This window comes from Apium graveolens, chromosome 7 (assembly GCF_009905375.1).
Source record: "Apium graveolens cultivar Ventura chromosome 7, ASM990537v1, whole genome shotgun sequence".
NCBI classification, from domain to species: Eukaryota; Viridiplantae; Streptophyta; class Magnoliopsida; order Apiales; family Apiaceae; genus Apium; species Apium graveolens.
The window spans coordinates 31,339,880-31,358,570 of record NC_133653.1 but is presented as its reverse complement, the minus strand read 5'-3'; the positions used below and the strand labels follow the sequence as shown (position 1 = coordinate 31,358,570).

The following is an 18,691-nucleotide window of genomic DNA, read 5'->3' as shown; positions in this document are numbered from 1 at the left end:
GTTATCATTGATAGACTAATTAAGTAGAGTATCTACCTAGTGAATATTTATTCTTTCTTATCAATAGAGAGTCGTATTATTATACGAAGAAGGTTGCGGTATAGAAATGGGTTCTAGTAACGATGAGGTCTAGAATGAGATCCCAGATTCGATTTTCGATGTCGAGGGAGTTTCAAAGGTGATTGTGTATAAGCTCGAGGAAGAGCATGGGTCCATAGAATGATGAACGGAATAGAAATATTTAGGCATGGGAAATACGATGCTATAATACTTGATGCTGATATAAATACGTATATGTTTTGTTCTCCTATGACAAACCTCTATAGTTCAGAGGTAGGTTCCAAGCCAGATATTTTGTGGCAGTATATTTTTTTTATATATACAATTCTCTTCACTTCATTCTTTTCTCTTCTTTTCATTTCATGTAAGTTGAGAAGAACAACCCTTCCAGAAGGGGAGGTATTGCCGAATGACTGTCTATCTGTGTGATAGAAGCCTAGTAGGATACCAACTATTGTTTAATTGCTTGTCAAGTACTAAAGGCTGGCCACCTTCTGTACTAACTATGCGAGATAACAAGTGTTCATGATCATAGTGATCTCTCAATAAATTCTTTTACTTCTATATGAAGGATTAAGCTTTCGAAAATAGAAACAGCTGAAAAAGGAGTAGTAAAGTTATGGTGGTATTCAGAATGGGAACACATTCGTAATACTAAGGTTGACGTGGTTATTAAAAGGTTATAGAACGCTAACGAGCAAAAGTATAACCAGTATAATATTAGGAACGGAAGGTAGTAGCGATTACGAACTCGAAAAGAATGGGTATTGAGAAGCAAAAGCTCTAATGCTAAACGCTATAATGAGAGTCTGTGCAATAGACTTGAAAAAATTTGGAATGATCACTTAATGCGGATTTAGTTATATCACGACAATAGATCATATGTCATTATCGAGGTGTCACCTTATGAGATCCTTGAGGGAAGATAATGTCGATCTCCCTTATGTTAGGATGAAGTTGTAGAGCGCAAGATGCTCGGACCCGCAGTAGTCCAAAGGACCAGGGATATAATAGATCTAATCAGAGAACGGCTGGTAGTAACCCAAGATGGACATAAGAGGTATGCTGATTTGACTCAAAAAGGACAAAGAGTATGAAATAGGGGGCCTAGTAATGTTATAGGTATCCCCTTGGAAACCCTTGAAAAAGGATTGATGAGGTTCGGAAAGAAAGGAAAGCTAAGTCTACAATTTGTTGGACCCTTGGATATATTAAGACGTTTGGGAAGTTAGCATATGAGCTAGCCCTACCCCCGAACCTGTAGCAAGTTCATAACGTGTTCCACGTATCAATGTTAAGGAAGTGTAATTCGGATGCCAGACAAATAGGGGCATATGAGCGCATAGACATGCAACCAGACGTAACCTATATGGAGCAACCAGGAAGGGTATAGAGTAAAAAGGAACGAGTGCTTAGGAGAAGGGTTATCAAACTAGTAAGAGTTTGATGGTAGAACCACAATGTGGGAAAATTTACTCGAGAGTTAGAAAGTGCAATGCTAAGAGAGTATCCCTATTCATTTTCTATCTGATTCCGGGACGAAATCCTTTTAAGGAGGGGAGACTGTAATAACCCCAATTTTTGGGAAATTTTTGAAACCCCTATGAATAGTGTTTTTGCTGAATGAGAAAACTTTTCATGCCACACTATGTAGGGGTTCTGATATGGATATTCTGAGATTTTATTAGTACTCTATGTAGTATATAAGTGTATGTAAAGATCGTCAGAATCCAATTCCGAACACTTTGGTTTTTCCCGGAAATACACTAGATACGGAAAGATTTGAGAAAAAGGTAACAGGATAAAAAGGATTTAAATTAAAGGATTATAGGAGAGGATCATAAAAGGAATATAATATATTGAGAAAGGTTAAGGGAACCTAAGTAATAAGATCCCGGGTATGATCCTTCAAACGATAAACGAAAACGAAAGTTAAGCGAACCGTATAACAGATCAGCGGTCATTAGGCAAACAATTAGGAAGTTAATCAAAGGGATTAGAGAGGATGATGTCACCCAACCAATGAGAAGAGGACAAGGAGGGGAGGATGACATCATGAGGATGACACAAGCATGATATGGGAAGGAAGGAGATGTGGTGGCTTTTTAACCACACAAAATCAAGGGCAACTAGGTCATTTACTAAAACAAACACAAAAATCAAACCAACCAAGCCAAGCAAATCATTTTTCATCAAAATCAAAAAGAAACCAAGGCATTGTTCTTCATGCTCTCGGCCAAAACAGAACCAGAACACTAAAACTGCTGTATCTCCTTCATTTCTCACTCAAATATTGTGTTCTATAGCTCATTGAAAAGGTATTGAGATGGCCTACAACTCTTGTTCACAAGTCTCGTCCAAATAATCATGGTAAGACCCTCATTTTTACAGTTCTTTAAATCGGACTTTTAGAAACTTCAAAGCCTAACTTTGTGTTCTTGATTTCTTTGGAAAGATCAAGCTTGTAGGAGGCTCCCTAAGGCTTCCTAGCAACTTAACACCTCCCAAGGAAGGTATAAACTTCAAACCCTAGCCTTTACTTTATTTGTTAGTAAGTTTAATGGTTGGTTTTGTGAAATGAGAAGCATGGATTGTGATTATTAGTAGTTTGGTTTGATTTGGAAGTGTTTTGGTAATTGAAGCTTGATTATAGTTCATAGGTCTTGATTGTGGTTGTTTGAGTTGAAAACCTTGGAGATTATGGACTGATGTGGTATGGTTTCGGTGAAGTTTTGTTGTATTGATGGTTATGAGTTGGTTGGTGGTTAATTGGAGTAGTTTAAATATTGGTAATCGCGTAAACATAGCCGTCGTAACGTCCGATTTTCTTTAGACTGTTTTTGTGCATAACATTAGGACCCGAGGACCCCCTGCTAGATTATGACCACTGCCATTTTTAGATAGCTCATGTTACGAGCTTTGTTTTGATATGTAGTTCGTTCGATTCCGATGCACGGTTTAGGAGAAACGACCGTTTTAAGTAACGGCATTTCGCGAACGAAACATTTCCCCTCGCCTTACTTTGAAACCTTGGTTAAGGACCTTAAATGACTAATTGGGGTAAGAAATATTTATGGTAAGTGTGTTAGGTAGTTGGTAAGACACTCGCGAGGGAATCGCTTTAAAACTCGTAAAGGTTAAATTATTAAAAATGGTGGAGCCGAGGCTACTCGAGTGACTTAAGCGAGTCAGTAAGCGCAAAATAAGCGTTAGAGTCTAAGTTAGTTAAAGTATAGATTTACAAGTGACTTTGGTTTAATTCCAACTTACTTGTTGCTTATAGGTTACCAGACTCGTCCAGAGCCATTCGTAACCCCCAAGTCGCTCAGGCAAGTTTTCTACCCGTTATACTGTTGTTGTGATGTATATATGTATATGCATTATCTTGTGATAGATGCATGTTGGTTAATTAGCAAATTTTGCGATATATTGAAGCATGCTGATATGGTATATATATGCATACCTGTTTCGTATTCTTGTCATATATATATATCTGTTGGTTCAGTTGATAATACCTATGCTAGAGAATAGCGGTAATTTACATATACCCTTAGTATAGGGACCCAAAGGTGAAAACATTTTCTAAAACCGGGAGTCGAGGATCCCGAGTAGATTTTATATATATATATATATATATGGTTATAGTTTTCAAAACTATTAATCGAATAAGGTTTATTCGATAACTTTATTTTATTAATGAATATTATCTTGAATATTCATTCGAGGACTTATGACTCCTTTATATTATTTATTGAATATTACTTGGATATTCATTTGAGGATGTATGACTCCTTTATTTTATTTAATGAATATTATTTATAATATTCATTCGAGGTATTATGACTCAGCTTATTATTTAATGAATATTATTTCGAATATTCATTCGAGGGCTTATGACTCAGCTTATTTTATTTATTGAATATTATTTGAATATTTATTTGAGGATCTATGACTCTGATTATTTGCTGAGATATATTCTTTATTTTATTAAAGAATAAGGTGTCGATAATCAAACTCACTTTTGATTATTCAAATAAAGATAGTACTTTCGTATAGGTATATCTTTGGATATTTAATATTCATTTCAAATATAAGTTTCAAAACTTCTACTTCAATTATTTTTATAAAGATTATTCTTTATGGAAATATTATTTAAATAATAATATTCAGATATTTTCTAATATATTGGGATTGATTTATTTTATTAAATCAGCATCACTCCAAACATTCTTAAAAATGTTTTGCGAGTCTTCAAAATGATTTTTAAAAGTTAGAGCGGATCCTAAAACTCATTTTTATATTTAAGATCCTCCTTTCGAAGGGGATTTAAATACTCGCTCAAAACCTGAGGGATCCGGCTCTGTGGTGTGTTTTATATTCGCAATAAGGTTGCTGTTTTGTTAAATGAATCGATTACTTACCCAACACTCGGGAAGTAAAAATTCTTGGAACAAGTTAATCCATTAACAGGCATCGCCTGGGAAATATCGGTGAGTTCTCCTTTCCAACTAGATACGACTTTTTGGTGGAGCCGTATCAACAAGTTTCTACTTGGGAAAAGGGGGAACGAGCTTTACGTTTCAGAGTCATGGATTTCATCTGAACTAGGAGTGGCGTAAGTGGTCGAGTGGCGCCGGCCCAGCCTTTTTATATTGGCCCAAATGGCCTGGAAGTTCCGCTAAGGCGGTCCATTCCTTAGGAGTTCAGTGTTCGGTTGACAAGTAAATCCGACAGGTTCTCCTCTACATGTAGAAAATGGTGGGGTTGTACTACTACGACTGATCATCGTAAGTGGTCTTCCTGGCGCGGCAAACTCCCGTAATGAGTTCATCATCCAATTGGATATTTCTGCAACACTACCCAGAGCACTTCGATAGAAAGGCTATGGTTGGGCGATTGTTGAGTGTTGGCAGGGTCAAGTTTTCAAAATGATGTTTGCATCAAATGAAGTATCTCGTAACTTCATTTTATTTTGATGATATTTTAAAGATTTAATCTATTCAAATCTGGTCTTGTAGTCTCATCTACGTGATGAACTTTTGAAACTAATTATAACTTGAATGGTGGTAGTTCAAGTAGTATTTGGAAAAGATATAAGTATATTGGAGTATCTTGTAACTTCATCTTTTAAACTTATATCTAGTAAATGATTATCTTATGCATGACAAAGATTTTCAGAAAAAAACGTTGAGACAAGGTTAGATATATAAGATCACCTTGCAACAATATTTTTATACAGTTATAAACTGGAACTCTGTGTATATTATGTATGGAAGAGGACTTCCAAGATTTTGAAAAGTATATATGTATATATACTGAATATTTTGCGACTTCATCGCATTAAGATATCAACTTGGTTCATTTCTTTTGACCAAGACTTTCATGAGTACTATGAGAAGGCTCATATACTATTAATCATTATACATATTATTTTGGTGGGCTTGCTGCTCACCCTTGCTTTCTTCTTTCATCACACAATAACAGATAGAAAAGATGAACAGAACCAAGCTCCCGATTCGCAAGCGATTAGGAGACGTTCCGCAGTTTTCTAGAAGCATTGATGCCGTCGTAGCTGAGGTAGGAACTACCAATAGGCTAGGCTTTCAACTTTTGATGTACCAGATTTATTTATATTTATGAATTGTAATAATGGCAAAGAAATGTAAATTTATTCAGAAAACCTTTTAAGGTGTATTGGCAGATAATTGTGGAATAAAATGACTTGTGGTTATTTTTGGATGTTCATCTCTGAGACTATAACGTGTGGTGTGTGTGTTTATTGTGGGGTCACAGTACAGAGTAGTTGAGTAATTATTAAGATTGGGTGTTATTAAGGGAAATGGAACTCGTGACGACCCGGATCCCCGACCCCGGATCTGGGGGTGTTACACATCCAATCCCTCAGTGGTACATGAGGAATTCAAGGCAGATCCAACAAAGAATTTTCATGGTGAACCTATAATTTCTAAGGATGAGCAAATAGACTGGGAAAGTTTTCCAATTCCTGAGTTTAATTTACCTATCTTTAACAAGCCAAAGAAAACAAAGATAAGAGCAACCAAAAAGCTCAAGCCTGTGACTCTCAGAGCCAATACCCTAACCAAATCTTAACCTACAGTCAGCAAGGGAGATCTTTTATATATCTATGACATCAAGGAGTTTTCAAATATAAACCTCTACTTGGATGAATTGGAAGAAGTAAGAGGGATTGATGCTTATAGACATCTTCCTGAAAGACTGGTGTTTAAGTACAAGGGAGGGAAAGAATTCACATGGCCACTTCACAGGATTCTTCAAGAAAGCCAATCTGTACTGATAAAGGTCTTCTCATCCTTCAAGAAAAACTTTGGTTTCAATGTAACTGCTAGGAAATTGGTCCTAAAAGAAGATAGAATATCTAAGGAGTTATAAATCCAAGAATACACTTCCAAGAACTCTAACAATTCCCTTCACAGGAAGAAGAGTGCATTTGAGGCCTTATTGGCTGATGGAATTCATGGACAACAAGGGTGTTAGAAGATTCTTCAGACTGGATGACCAATTAAGTATCTCTAGCAATGAGACTCTATTGGAAATGCAAGAAAAGCTGGATCTATCTGAAGCTGATGAACTAGAATTCCACAGATAACTTCAGAATCAAATAGAAGAGAATGACAGGAAGCTTGGGAAGAAATCCAGACAATCAAGGAAGTAGAAATCATCAGCTAAGACTAGAGGAGCACCTTGATAATGATTGTGAGAACTCTTTGAACACTTTGCTTTATTCAATTTTCAATAAACTTGTAGCACTTGTCAGTTTTATCTACTATCTTTTAATCAGTATATTTATGAAAGGAATATGTCCTAAGTCCAATCATGAATTAGGATTTAGGAATAACTTCGTGTGTAATCAGTTTTGATTTCATTGATATTAATAAAAGACTTGTTTTGTTTTTATTACGGGCTCTATCTATTTAAGTGTTTAAATAAGATATACCATAGTTTAGAGTAAAGCTTTTTATGGATTATGATGAGATCATAATAGTGAGACCTAAAAGATGATAACTCTAAACTTAAATAGTTCCTGGTCGTAGGATTACTAACTGGTAATTAATAATCCGCAGAGATCGGTACATACTATGCTTGCTTCATTATGAAGGATGTCTGTTCTCATAGACATTTGTGTGGTGACACTATAACTAGTATGTAGGTGCTTATTATGGAATAAGTTCACTGAACATGACTCGCACAACTGAACAACTGTTGGAGTTCACTCACGTGTCAGCAGTTGTTCACATAGTGATAGTTGTACAAGTATCCTTAGACTTGAGGTCATCATAGTCATCTTGTGTACACTGAACTATGCTTTGGTTTAGTTCTTAGTCTCCAGGGATAATTATTAGGGCTCTACTGGGTATAGAAATTTGTACACGAAGATAGTGTATGATCATTAAAGGATCTACCCCTTCCAGTGAAGGAAGCGAATGTTCAAGGCTGATCCACTTATGCTAGTTCAGGAATCTCTGGCCAGAGTGAATGAAATTAGAAAGGAGTTTCTAATTTGCATAGAACTAAGCATAGTAAATGGTAAGCAAGTGATTGAATTAGATAGGCTTGACACGAGATCCATGCCTTGTATTTAATCGGGACATTGTAGGGTAGAAGGAGTTTATTGTACGGTAACTATTCACTGAATAGGTTCTTGGTATTCTAAGCAGTGAATTCATATTATCCGGATAGTCGCGATATGCTGAGAAGTATCCCTCACGATGTAGAATAAATGTGATTAATTAATTAATCATATTTAATAAATTAGAGAATTTATATAAATAATGATAAAATAGTTTTATTATTATTTATTTCTACTACCGGCTTAATATTGAACCTACAGGGTCACACCATAAAAAGAGAATGATTTAATGGTGGAGGAATTAATTAATAATGGCTAATAATTATTTATTTGTGAAATAAATAATTAATTGGCAAATTTAATAATTGATTAAATGAGATTTAATTGATTATAAATTAATTAAGAAAAGTTCTTAATATTATTAATTAAAGGATTTAATTTTTGGAAATTAAATCAAGAGAGAGAATTATTTCTAAAGTGTTTAGAAAAAGGATTAATAATTAAAAGGTGTTTTAATTATTAATGAGAATAATAAATGGGATATTAATAATAATATTTATGGGAAAATTTCAGCTGAAAATTTTGCCTATAAATACACTATTATAGACCCTATTTGTATTCGAACCCCAAAAAACCCAAAAAGTTTGGAAAACTCAATTCTCTCCACCTCCTTCCTCCTCCTTAACATCGTTTTCTTGGTGGATACTGGTGCAGTGCTTCACACTTGAGGAGCAACTGCTAAGGATCTCTGATCGTTGTCTCCGAATTATTTTAAAGGTTAGATTCGATCCCTCGAATTTTTATTCATGATCTGTATGCTTTTATTTGGATTTTATATGTGTAAAAGTGTTTTGTCATGCCTCCGCTGCGATTAAAATCCAACAATGGTATCAGAGCATAGGTTGTATGCATATAGATCTGTGGTAAAAATTTCAGAATTTTATGTGATTGTATGAATTAATTATGATTTTTACAAGTTATATCATGGATTAATTTTGTCTGATGAGAAATCATTTCTCAGAATAATTTTGAATGTTGATCTGGGTTCTACAAGTGTTGTAGATCGTCTGGGTATTTTTTTCATAATTTTATGATGGATAGATTTTTTATTATGAATTTTTGAAGTTCATGTAATTAAAATTCGTAATTAAATAAGTAAATATATGTATATATAGTATATATATATATATGTTTGTATTGCTTGTCTGAATAATCTGTGATGTTGCAGGGAGAAAGACACAGAAAAGGACGGCTGTCAGGCGCGGAGTTCGAGGCAACGGCGGCTGCTGCTGAAAAAGAAAAAAAAATATAAGGGTTTCGCGCATTCCGGGAATGTGTTACACACCTGTGGCGCATTTACGGAGTGCGTTACACCTTTTAATTGGTTGAAAGGGTTGTAACGCATCACCGGAATGCGTTACAGGGCTTGTAACGCGTTCCTATAATGCGTTACAGCCCGACTGTCCATATTAAAATTGATTTTCTGGGAGTTTCGTAACTCCGTTTTGGGCGTGCAATATACCGTTGGATTCGTTTTTCCGAGACGGATCTAATGGAGTGATCAATTTTAGTTTAGATAAAAGTTTTGAACTGTTTATATTTCTGAAAGTGTTTTAAAGCTGTTTTTAACTGTTTTTAATTGCTTTTAAATGCTTCATGTGATACATAGAGATGTATTATGCTTAGACTAATGTGCTAGATGATGTAACATGCCTAACTTGATTTTTATTCATGTTGATATATGTGATATATGCTTAGTTTATCATGCGATGATAGATTTAGGTGAACTTAAATGAACATAAGGCGTTTGTTAGACAACCTAGTATAGTGAAATTGTTTCATAACCTTAATAACAATATTATGAATACAATCATGAGATTCTTGTGTTTGTGAAACACGTAATTGAATATGAATTTTCGATATGAGAGAAAGGATGATTCTGTCAACAACAGATTTCTATCTGTAAGAAAGGGTTATTAAGTGACGCCTCTTAACAATGCTCCACCCGATCTGGGAATCATCTGATTATTGATTATTGATTTGAAATATTTAATGTAAAAGGAAGAATTTCCTTATAATATGATTATGATTGTTACGTAATATAATCCCTCTAAAATTAAATAATATCAAGTAGTAATTGGCCAATGATACAACGGGCTTGTGTCGGTCATAGCCTTCCAACATGATAGAAAAGTAGTTCTTATTTTTGAATCATTGTCGGTTCGTGCTACAGCCGGGGGCTTTGATTTCGAAATAAGAAATACTTGTCTATTACATAGAGATGTGTACATTGAATAAGAATCTAAAGGTCGGTACGTGCTACAGCCGTGGGCCTTTGGGGACTGATTCAACTGTACGGAATGTTGGGTTAGACTTGACTTAGAATATTGAGTTTGTCGTGCTACAGCCGAGACTCAATTATTCAAGAGGCTAAAGTTTGATTAGGGAATAATATAAGATGTAATTGACAAGAGTTGTCTGCCTATTGAACATTACATGGCGGTTCGTGCTACAGCCGGGGTTGTGTAATGGAATGTAGGATCCCTATTCCCTCTAGCATTATGAATGCTTAATTTTTCACGTAGGGGGTTGAATAAATTAGGTAAACTAGTGGGAGCCACTTATGAATAAAGACCCGATTCATATAGTGTTTTTAAAATGAAATCGAATATTTGCTAAGTGTTGTTATGTGTTTATCATTTACAGATTTACTTTGTACGTTATGTCTTCTGCACTATCACTCAGGAGCATACTGGATGCTCACAAATTGACTGGTCCTAATTATGCTGACTAGCTTCGAAACTTGAGAATTGTTCTCAGGATTGAGAAGCTGGAATACGTGATTGACTCACCTAAGCCTACTGAACCTGCTAGTGATGCACATAATGATGAACATGTTGTGTATCGTAAGTGGATAGATGATGCAAATGTTGCTCAATGCATCATGCTAGCTTCCATGAACATTGAGCTACGGAAGCAACATGAGCATATGGATGCTCACACTATCCTCATGCATCTATAAGAGTTGTATGATGTGGCGGGGAGGACAGCTTGATATGAGATATCGAAGGAGTTGTTCGGTTGTAGGATGTCTGAGGGATCATCTGTGAATGACCATGTACTTAAGATGATCAATTTGATTGAACGTCTTGGACAACTTGGTTTTGCCATGGATGGGGAGCTGAGCCAAGACTTGGTCTTGCAATCGCTTCCGAGTTCGTTCTCGTAGTTTGTTGTGAACTTTCACATGAATAAGTTGGATGTCAGCCTGCCTGAACTCCACAACATGTTGAAGACTGCGGAATCGAATTTTCCCCCTAAGAAGAGTTCTGTTCTTCTAATTGGTGAAGGTTCCAATCCTAAGAAAGGAAGAGGAACTCTTCCAAGAAGAAGAAAGTAGGTGAGAAAACGCCGGTTCCACCAAAAGCTGAAGACCCCAAGAGCAAAGTTGTTTGCTTTCACTGTAACAAGGTGGGGCACTGGAAGAGGAACTGCAAGGTTTACCTTGCAGAATTGAAGAAGAAAAAGGGTAGTGAGACTACCGCTTCTGATTCAGGTATGTTCATGATAGAAGTGAATATGTCATTAAATTAAATTTCTACTTGGGTATTAGATACCGCCTGTGGTTCTCAAATTTGCAATTTGTTGCAGGGACCAAGGAGAAGTAGGACTCTTGAGGAAGAGGAGGTGATTCTACTGATGGAAAATGGAGCAAGAGTTGCTGCTGAAGATGTAGAATCATTTCATTTACATATGCCTACGGGCAAGACTATTGTTTTAAATAATTATTATTTTGTTCCCTCGATTGTGAGGAATATTATTCCCATGTTAGACTTGGCTGGATTTTCATTTATTATTGAGAATAATGAATGTTCTATTCTTAGAGATAATATTCTTTATGGATGTGGTACTTTAAATAATGGTCTGTATAAATGTGACATAATTTACTTCAGATTGAACAAATTAATAAAAGAAAAGAGATGATGAAAATCTCACTTCATAGTGGCACTGCAGTCTCCATTTAGTAGACATGGAGAGATGACTGCAAATTTGCTAGGAATGGTACACACGGATGTATGTGGACCAATGTCTAAGCAAGCCATGGGTGGATTTTCATACTTCATTACTTTCATAGATGATAGATCTAGATTCGGATATGTGTTTGATGAAACACAAGTTTGAAGCCTTTGAAAAGTTCAAAGAGTATAAGTATGAAGTGGAGAAACAACCAAACATAGTATTATAACTCTTCGATCAGATCGAGGTGGTGAATACTTTAATGGAGTGTTTCTAGATTATCTCAAAATAAATGGTATAGTCTCCCAGTGGACTCCTCCAGATTGGTATCTGAAAGGAGAAATCGAACTTTGTTAGACATAGTTCGGTCCATGATGAGCTATGCAAATCTTCCAGTATTCCTATGGGGTTATGCATTGGAAACCTCAGCATATTTACTGAATATGGTGCCTTCCAAAATCTGTTCCTCAAACTTCGTATGAGATATGGAAAGAAAGGAAATCGAGTCTTAAACACGTTAAGATTTGGGGATGTCCATCTTATGTCAAGAAAGTTGACCCAGATAAGCTGGAATATCGATCCGTAAAATGTAGTTTTGTGGGATATCCTAAAGAGACTTTAGGGTATTACTTTTACACCGATCATCGGGTGTTTGTCTCCAGACATGCTACCTTCTTGGAAAAGGAGTTTATCCTTGAAGGAAACAGTGGGAGCAAAATTGAACTTGATGAAGTTCAAGAAGCACAAACTACTACAGATCGAGTGGAAACACCTGTTCTGACTGAATAACCTTTTGTGGAACAGCCCATTCATAGATCAGGGAGAGTGTCTCGCCAACCTGAGAGGTATTATGGCCTTCTCATTGAGAATGACAATGAGTTGTCGATCATTGATGATGACGACCCTGTAACCTATAATGAGGCTATGAGTAGTGTTGACTCAGAGAAATGGCATAGTGCCATGAAATCCGGAATGAAATCTATGTATACGGGATACAAAAGAATGATTAGAGCAGATGGCCAGGTGGAGACCTTTAGGCCAGGCTTGTGGCAAAAGAATTCAAACAAAGGCAATGGATTGACTTTGATGAAATCTTTTACCTGTAGCCCTGTTATAATCAGTTCGGATTTTGCTTGCGATTGCTGCTTACTACGACTATGAGATCTGGCAAATAGCCAGATGGTTTTCTTTCCAAGAGAAATGAAAACCTAGTGTGTAAGCTGCTGCGAACCATATGTGGTTTAAAGCAAGCTTCTCGAAAGATAGAACATTCGTTTTGATGAGACAATCAAAGAGTTTGATTTTATCAAAAACGAAGATGAACCATGCGTCTACAAAAGGGTTAGTGGGAGCGCGGTAACATTGCTTGTATTGTATTGAATTAGAGTTGACATACATAACAACATAGCAGACCCACTCACAAAGCTACTTTATGAAAGTCACTTTGATCGGCATAAAGACAAGATGGGTATTAGATAGCAGAGTGATTGGCTTTAGTACAAGTGGGAGATTGAAAGGAATATGTCCTAAGTCCAATCATGAATTAGGATTTAGGAATAACTTCTTGTGTAATCAGTTTTGATTTCATTGATATTAATAAAAGACTTGTTTTGTTTTTATTACGGGCTCTATCTATTTCAGTGTTTAAATAAGATATACCATAGTTTAGAGTAAAGCTTTTTATGGATTATGATGAGATCATAATAGTGAGACCTAAAAGACTCTAAACTTAAATAGTTCCTGGTCGTAGGATTACTAACTGGTAATTAATAATCCGCAAAGATCGGTACATACTATGCTTGCTTCATTATGAAGGATGTCTGTTCTCATAGACATTTATGTGGTGACACTATAGTTAGTATGTAGGTGCTTATTATGGAATAAGTTCACTTAACATGACTCGCACAGCTGAACAACTGATGGAGTTCACTCACGTGTCAGCAGTTGTTCATATAGTGATAGTTGTACAAGTATCCTTAGACTTGAGGTCATCATAGTCATCTTGTGTACACTGAACTATGCTTTGGTTTAGTTCTTAGTCTCCAGGGACAATTATTAGGGCTCTACTGGGTATAAAAATTTATACACGAAGATAGTGTATGATCAATAAAGGATCTACCCCTTCCAGTGAAGGAAGCGAATGTTCAAGGCTGATCCACTTATGCTAGTTCAGGAATCTCTGGCCAGAGTGAATGAAATTAGAAAGGAGTTTCTAATTTGCATAGAACTAAGCATAGTAAATGGTAAGCAAGTGATTGAATTAGATAGGCTTGACACGAGATCCATGCCTTGTATTTAATCGGGACATTGTAGGGTAGAAGGAGTTTATTGTACGGTAACTATTCACTGAATAGGTTCTTGGTATTCTAAGCAGTGAATTCATATTATCCGAATAGTCGCGATATGCTGAGAAGTATCCCTCACGATGTAGAATAAATGTGATTAATTAATTAATCATATTTAATAAATTAGAGAATTTATATAAATAATGATAAAATAGTTTTATTATTATTTATTTCTACTACCGGCTTAATATTGAACCTACAGGGTCACACCATAAAAAGAGAATGATTTAATGGTGGAGGAATTAATTAATAATGGCTAATAATTATTTATTTGTGAAATAAATAATTAATTGGCAAATTTAATAATTGATTAAATGAGATTTAATTGATTATAAATTAATTAAGAAAAGTTCTTAATATTATTAATTAAAGGATTTAATTTTTAGAAATTAAATCAAGAGAGAGAATTATTTCTAAAGTGTTTAGAAAAAGGATTAATAATTAAAAGGTGTTTTAATTATTAATGAGAATAATAAATGGGATAATAATAATAATATTTATGGGAAAATTTCAGCTGAAAATTTTGCCTATAAATACACTATTATAGACCCTATTTTTATTCGAACCCCAAAAAACCCAAAAAGTTTGGAAAACTCAATTCTCTCCACCTTCTTCCTCCTCCTTAACATCATTTTCTTGGTGGATACCGGTGGAGTGCTTCACACTTGAGGAGCAACTGCTAAGGATCTCTGATCGTTGTCTCTGAATTATTTTAAAGGTTAGATTCGATCCCTCGAATTTTTATTCATGATCTGTATGCTTTTATTTGGATTTTATATGTGTAAAAGTGTTTTGTCATGCCTCCGCTGCGATTAAAATCCAACAATTTAGAGTGTTCTGTTATTATCAAATTTTTCTTAATTTATAGCTAAAATTCCAGTAGACATAAATTGGGGGAGATTGTTAGAAATATGTTGTGAACTTGATGATAAGTTAAACAAAACACCTTAGTAGATTTGACTTAGTGAATTTTGTAGCTCTCGACGGATGATCTAATATAGTCCCGATGGATGAACTTTATAGTCCCGACGGATGACAATTTGACATCCATCGAGAGTGTAGCTTATGTAACAAATAAGTAATGTAGCACATTTCTGTAAATAACATGTATTAGTCTAGTAGATTGTGTAGGGTTCTCTAAGTCATGTTGACTACTAGATTGATATGCATAATAAGTTGACTAATTGTAAATATGAGATGTCTTATAATTCTGTATAAGTGAAATAGATTCAAGTGACAGATAGACTCCCGACGGATGATCTACAAGGCTCCCGCCGGATGATCAACATATTCCCGACGGATGTCCAACTTACTTCCGGCGGATGATCATATTCAAAATAGCTGTTGATAGTGACAACACAATCACATGCATCGGGTGTTTGCAAAAGGAATGTGGCAGCCTGTTAAGCAGGATTTTGAGAATAAAGAAGTATTACCATTTGCATACTAATGTGAAGATATTCAAAGATGCTGAAATAGAGTAATGAAGTAGCATGGAGTTAGACTACATATAGTTTTTTTTTTATTATCTTGTCTTACTATCATGTAACTTGGTGATATATAAACCAAGTGTAGCAAGTAGAACATTTAACTAAGCAAGCTTATTTTTCAGAGAAACATATAAAGCTGGATTCTGTAAGAATTTCTTTGTAGTTTTGTTTGTTTAACTTGTAAAGCAGCTGTGAGCTATTCAAAACTTCACAGAGTTCTCAATCTGATATATATATATGGTGGATACTTTCAAATCCACCAAAAAGTTTTCAAGTTTGTGTTTTATTACTTAGTGTTTTGATCTCTATTACTCTTTCATTCCGCACTATTTCAAATCAAACACTGTTATATATATTAAGTTAGAACAATTTTAAAATCTCAAAAAGTAGCCAGAATTTCATTCAACCCCCCTTCTGTAATTTTTGTTGTATTGTTAGGGAATAACAGTCGAGTTGACACCACATGTGGAACTGAAGATATAGGATCCACAGGAGAAGGTAAATCCGTAGAACCGGTAGATGGTGACTGAACAATAGATGTGTCGGACAATGGACTCATATTTGCAGTAGGTGGTGATTGGTCTACAGGGACCACTATAGTGTCACAGAAAGGATCTATATGAATACAAGAAGGATTATTGTTGAACAAATGTGATGGCACTGCAGACTTCTGCATAGTACGAAAAGGAAAAATCTGTTCACAAAAGATAACATCACGCGAAATAAACACCTTTTTCGTTTCCAAATCCATGACCTTATATGATTTTTGAGCAAAAAGGTACCCGAGAAAAATACACTTATGAGCTCTGTTTGAGAATTTATCTTTGTGAGGCTGCGTGTTAGTGGCATAACACAAGGACCCAAAAACTTTTAAATGATCATAAAGTGGGGCCTTGGAGAATAACACATGATATGGTGTTTTACCCTGAAGTTTTTGTATAGGTGTTCTGTTTAAGAGGTAGGTGGCTGTGAGGATACAATCGCCCCAAAAGGAAATAGGTAAAGATGCTTGTAAACGGAGAGCGCGAGCAGTGTTAAGCATAGTTTTGTGCTTTCTCTCCACAACACCATTTTGTTGTGGAGTGTAAGTACAACTCTTTTGATGAATAATGCCAAGAGAAGCTAAATGAGTCTGTAATTTGGTGTTAATGAACTCTGATCCATTATCAGAACGAAAAGCTTTAATAGAACATGAAAATTGCTTAGAGACATAAGCAATAAACTGAATTAGTAAGTCATGCACTTGACTTTTATCTGCAAATAAGAAAACCCAAGTAGCACGAGACATATCTTCAACACTTGTTAAAAATTTGCTACAATTACCATGAGTTTCATAATGATAGGGAACCCATACATCAATGTGCACAAGCTCAAACAGAGTAGTACTATTAGAAGAACTTTCAGAAAATTGTAAACGAGTTTGTTTTAATAGATGGCACGTATCACATTCTATAAAATGTACAGATTTATTGTACATAGAAGCTGGTAAGTACTGCATTGAAGACACAGAGGGGTGTCCTAACCTATCATGCCAAAGATGAGTAAGAGTTACAGATGAACTAGTATTTTGACATGAATACTGAACAGTAGAGCAAATAGGTACATTTGGTAGTTTTTCTGAGCTGTGAAGTGGATGTCGAAGTAAGTAGAGGAATCTTGAAGTTCACCAATCTCTGTGGTCTTCTTCAAGATAGGGTCCTGGATATAGCAAGCATCTTTAGTAAAAAGACATTGCAAGAAGATGCAGATGTAAGCTTAGGAATGGATAATAGATTGTAATTAAAACTGGGAACATACAAAACATCATGGAGAACAATGTTAGTATGCAAATAGACAGTGCCAATATGAGTGGCTGGGGTAGTGTGTCCATTTGGTAAATGAAGAATAGAGTTAATAGTGGTAACATCAGTAAGTAACTCAAAGTGGGGTGTTATATGATCTGTGGCACCCGAATCCGAGAATCCACATGTCAGCACTCAAGCTTTGATGATTATTAGCATGACACACATATTGAAGAATATTACCAGCCATGTGAGAAGGAACAATCATCTGATTAGAGGATGCAGCCAATTCCTTGAGTCCGATCTGGATCATTGTCATAATATATTGACACTGAGCTGTAGTGAAACCACCCGAGATATCAACGGTAATTCCAGAAGATTGTTGTTCAGAAGAAGAGTCTTTACTGATATTATGAGCTTGAGCTGTCTTGATAGTAGATTTAGGGCGTGGTTTTGGCGTGCCATGTAGCCGATGCCAAGAAGGATAACCAGTAACACAAAAGCATTTTTCCTTAGTATACCCTGACAGATTACGAACTTCACACACCACAGAGCTATCAGCTGAAGACTGTTTCACATTGTTAAAATTCACATTCTTGTTTTAGGCATTATGACTGCCATTAGACGTCTTAACAGACAAAGCCACAGAATTAGAATTCATAGAGATATTAGCACCAAGATCTCGCTGATTTTCTTCATGCATAAGTAAGCTGTAAGCTTCACTCAGACTTAGAATCGGATTTATAAGGAGTAAATGACCATGAATAAAAGTGTAGTGATCTCCTAATCCCACAAGGAACTGAGATAGTTTTGTTATCTTACTGAAATTATCAAGTTTCGTATTGACAGTACAGGTACATTTCCCACAATCACACCGTGGTACAGGTGACAAAGCTTCCAATTCATCATTAAGTGTGCGAAATTTAGTGAAATATGCAGATATTGACAAATTACCTTGAGTAAGAGATCCAATATCCTTTCTCAGATTAAACAATTTAGGTACCTTAGTTTGATCAAATCTAATAGAAAAATCATCCCAAATATCTTTTGCAACCGTCGTATACATCACACTTTGACGAATTTCAGGAGAAACAGTATTAAGGATCCATGAAATTATAATATCATTGCATCGAGTCTAGTGCATAAGAAGAGTAGGATTATTAACAGGTTTAACACAAGATCCGTCAATAAAACCTAATTTCAACTTCGAAGATAACACAATTTTTAGAGATCGAAATGACGAAACCACTGATTGTAGTTCTGTTCATTGAGAGTAATGATGATTAGGATCAAACCTGGATGATCCGATGGATGAAGGCAGTAAGGATGATTAGCATCGATTATTGTTGCCAATGAAGATCCAGTAGTTTTGTTAAGATACGAAGACGT

The 18,691-nt window shown here is 35.5% G+C and overlaps 1 protein-coding gene across 1 annotated transcript in view; it reads right to left on the bottom strand.

The window, feature by feature from the left end:
- The window catches only part of LOC141673476 (uncharacterized), a 74,605-nt gene extending 56,237 nt beyond the window's left edge, over positions 1-18,368 (bottom strand). The window contains exons 1-4 of the mRNA XM_074480226.1: positions 17,918-18,368; positions 17,546-17,824; positions 17,319-17,460; positions 15,968-17,044 (exon numbers count right to left, since the gene is read on the bottom strand). Of these exons, the coding sequence (XP_074336327.1) occupies positions 15,968-17,044; positions 17,319-17,460; positions 17,546-17,824; positions 17,918-18,368 (1,949 nt within the window). The remainder of the gene's footprint in view (positions 1-15,967; positions 17,045-17,318; positions 17,461-17,545; positions 17,825-17,917) is intronic.
- Between the last annotated feature and the right edge of the window lie 323 nt (positions 18,369-18,691).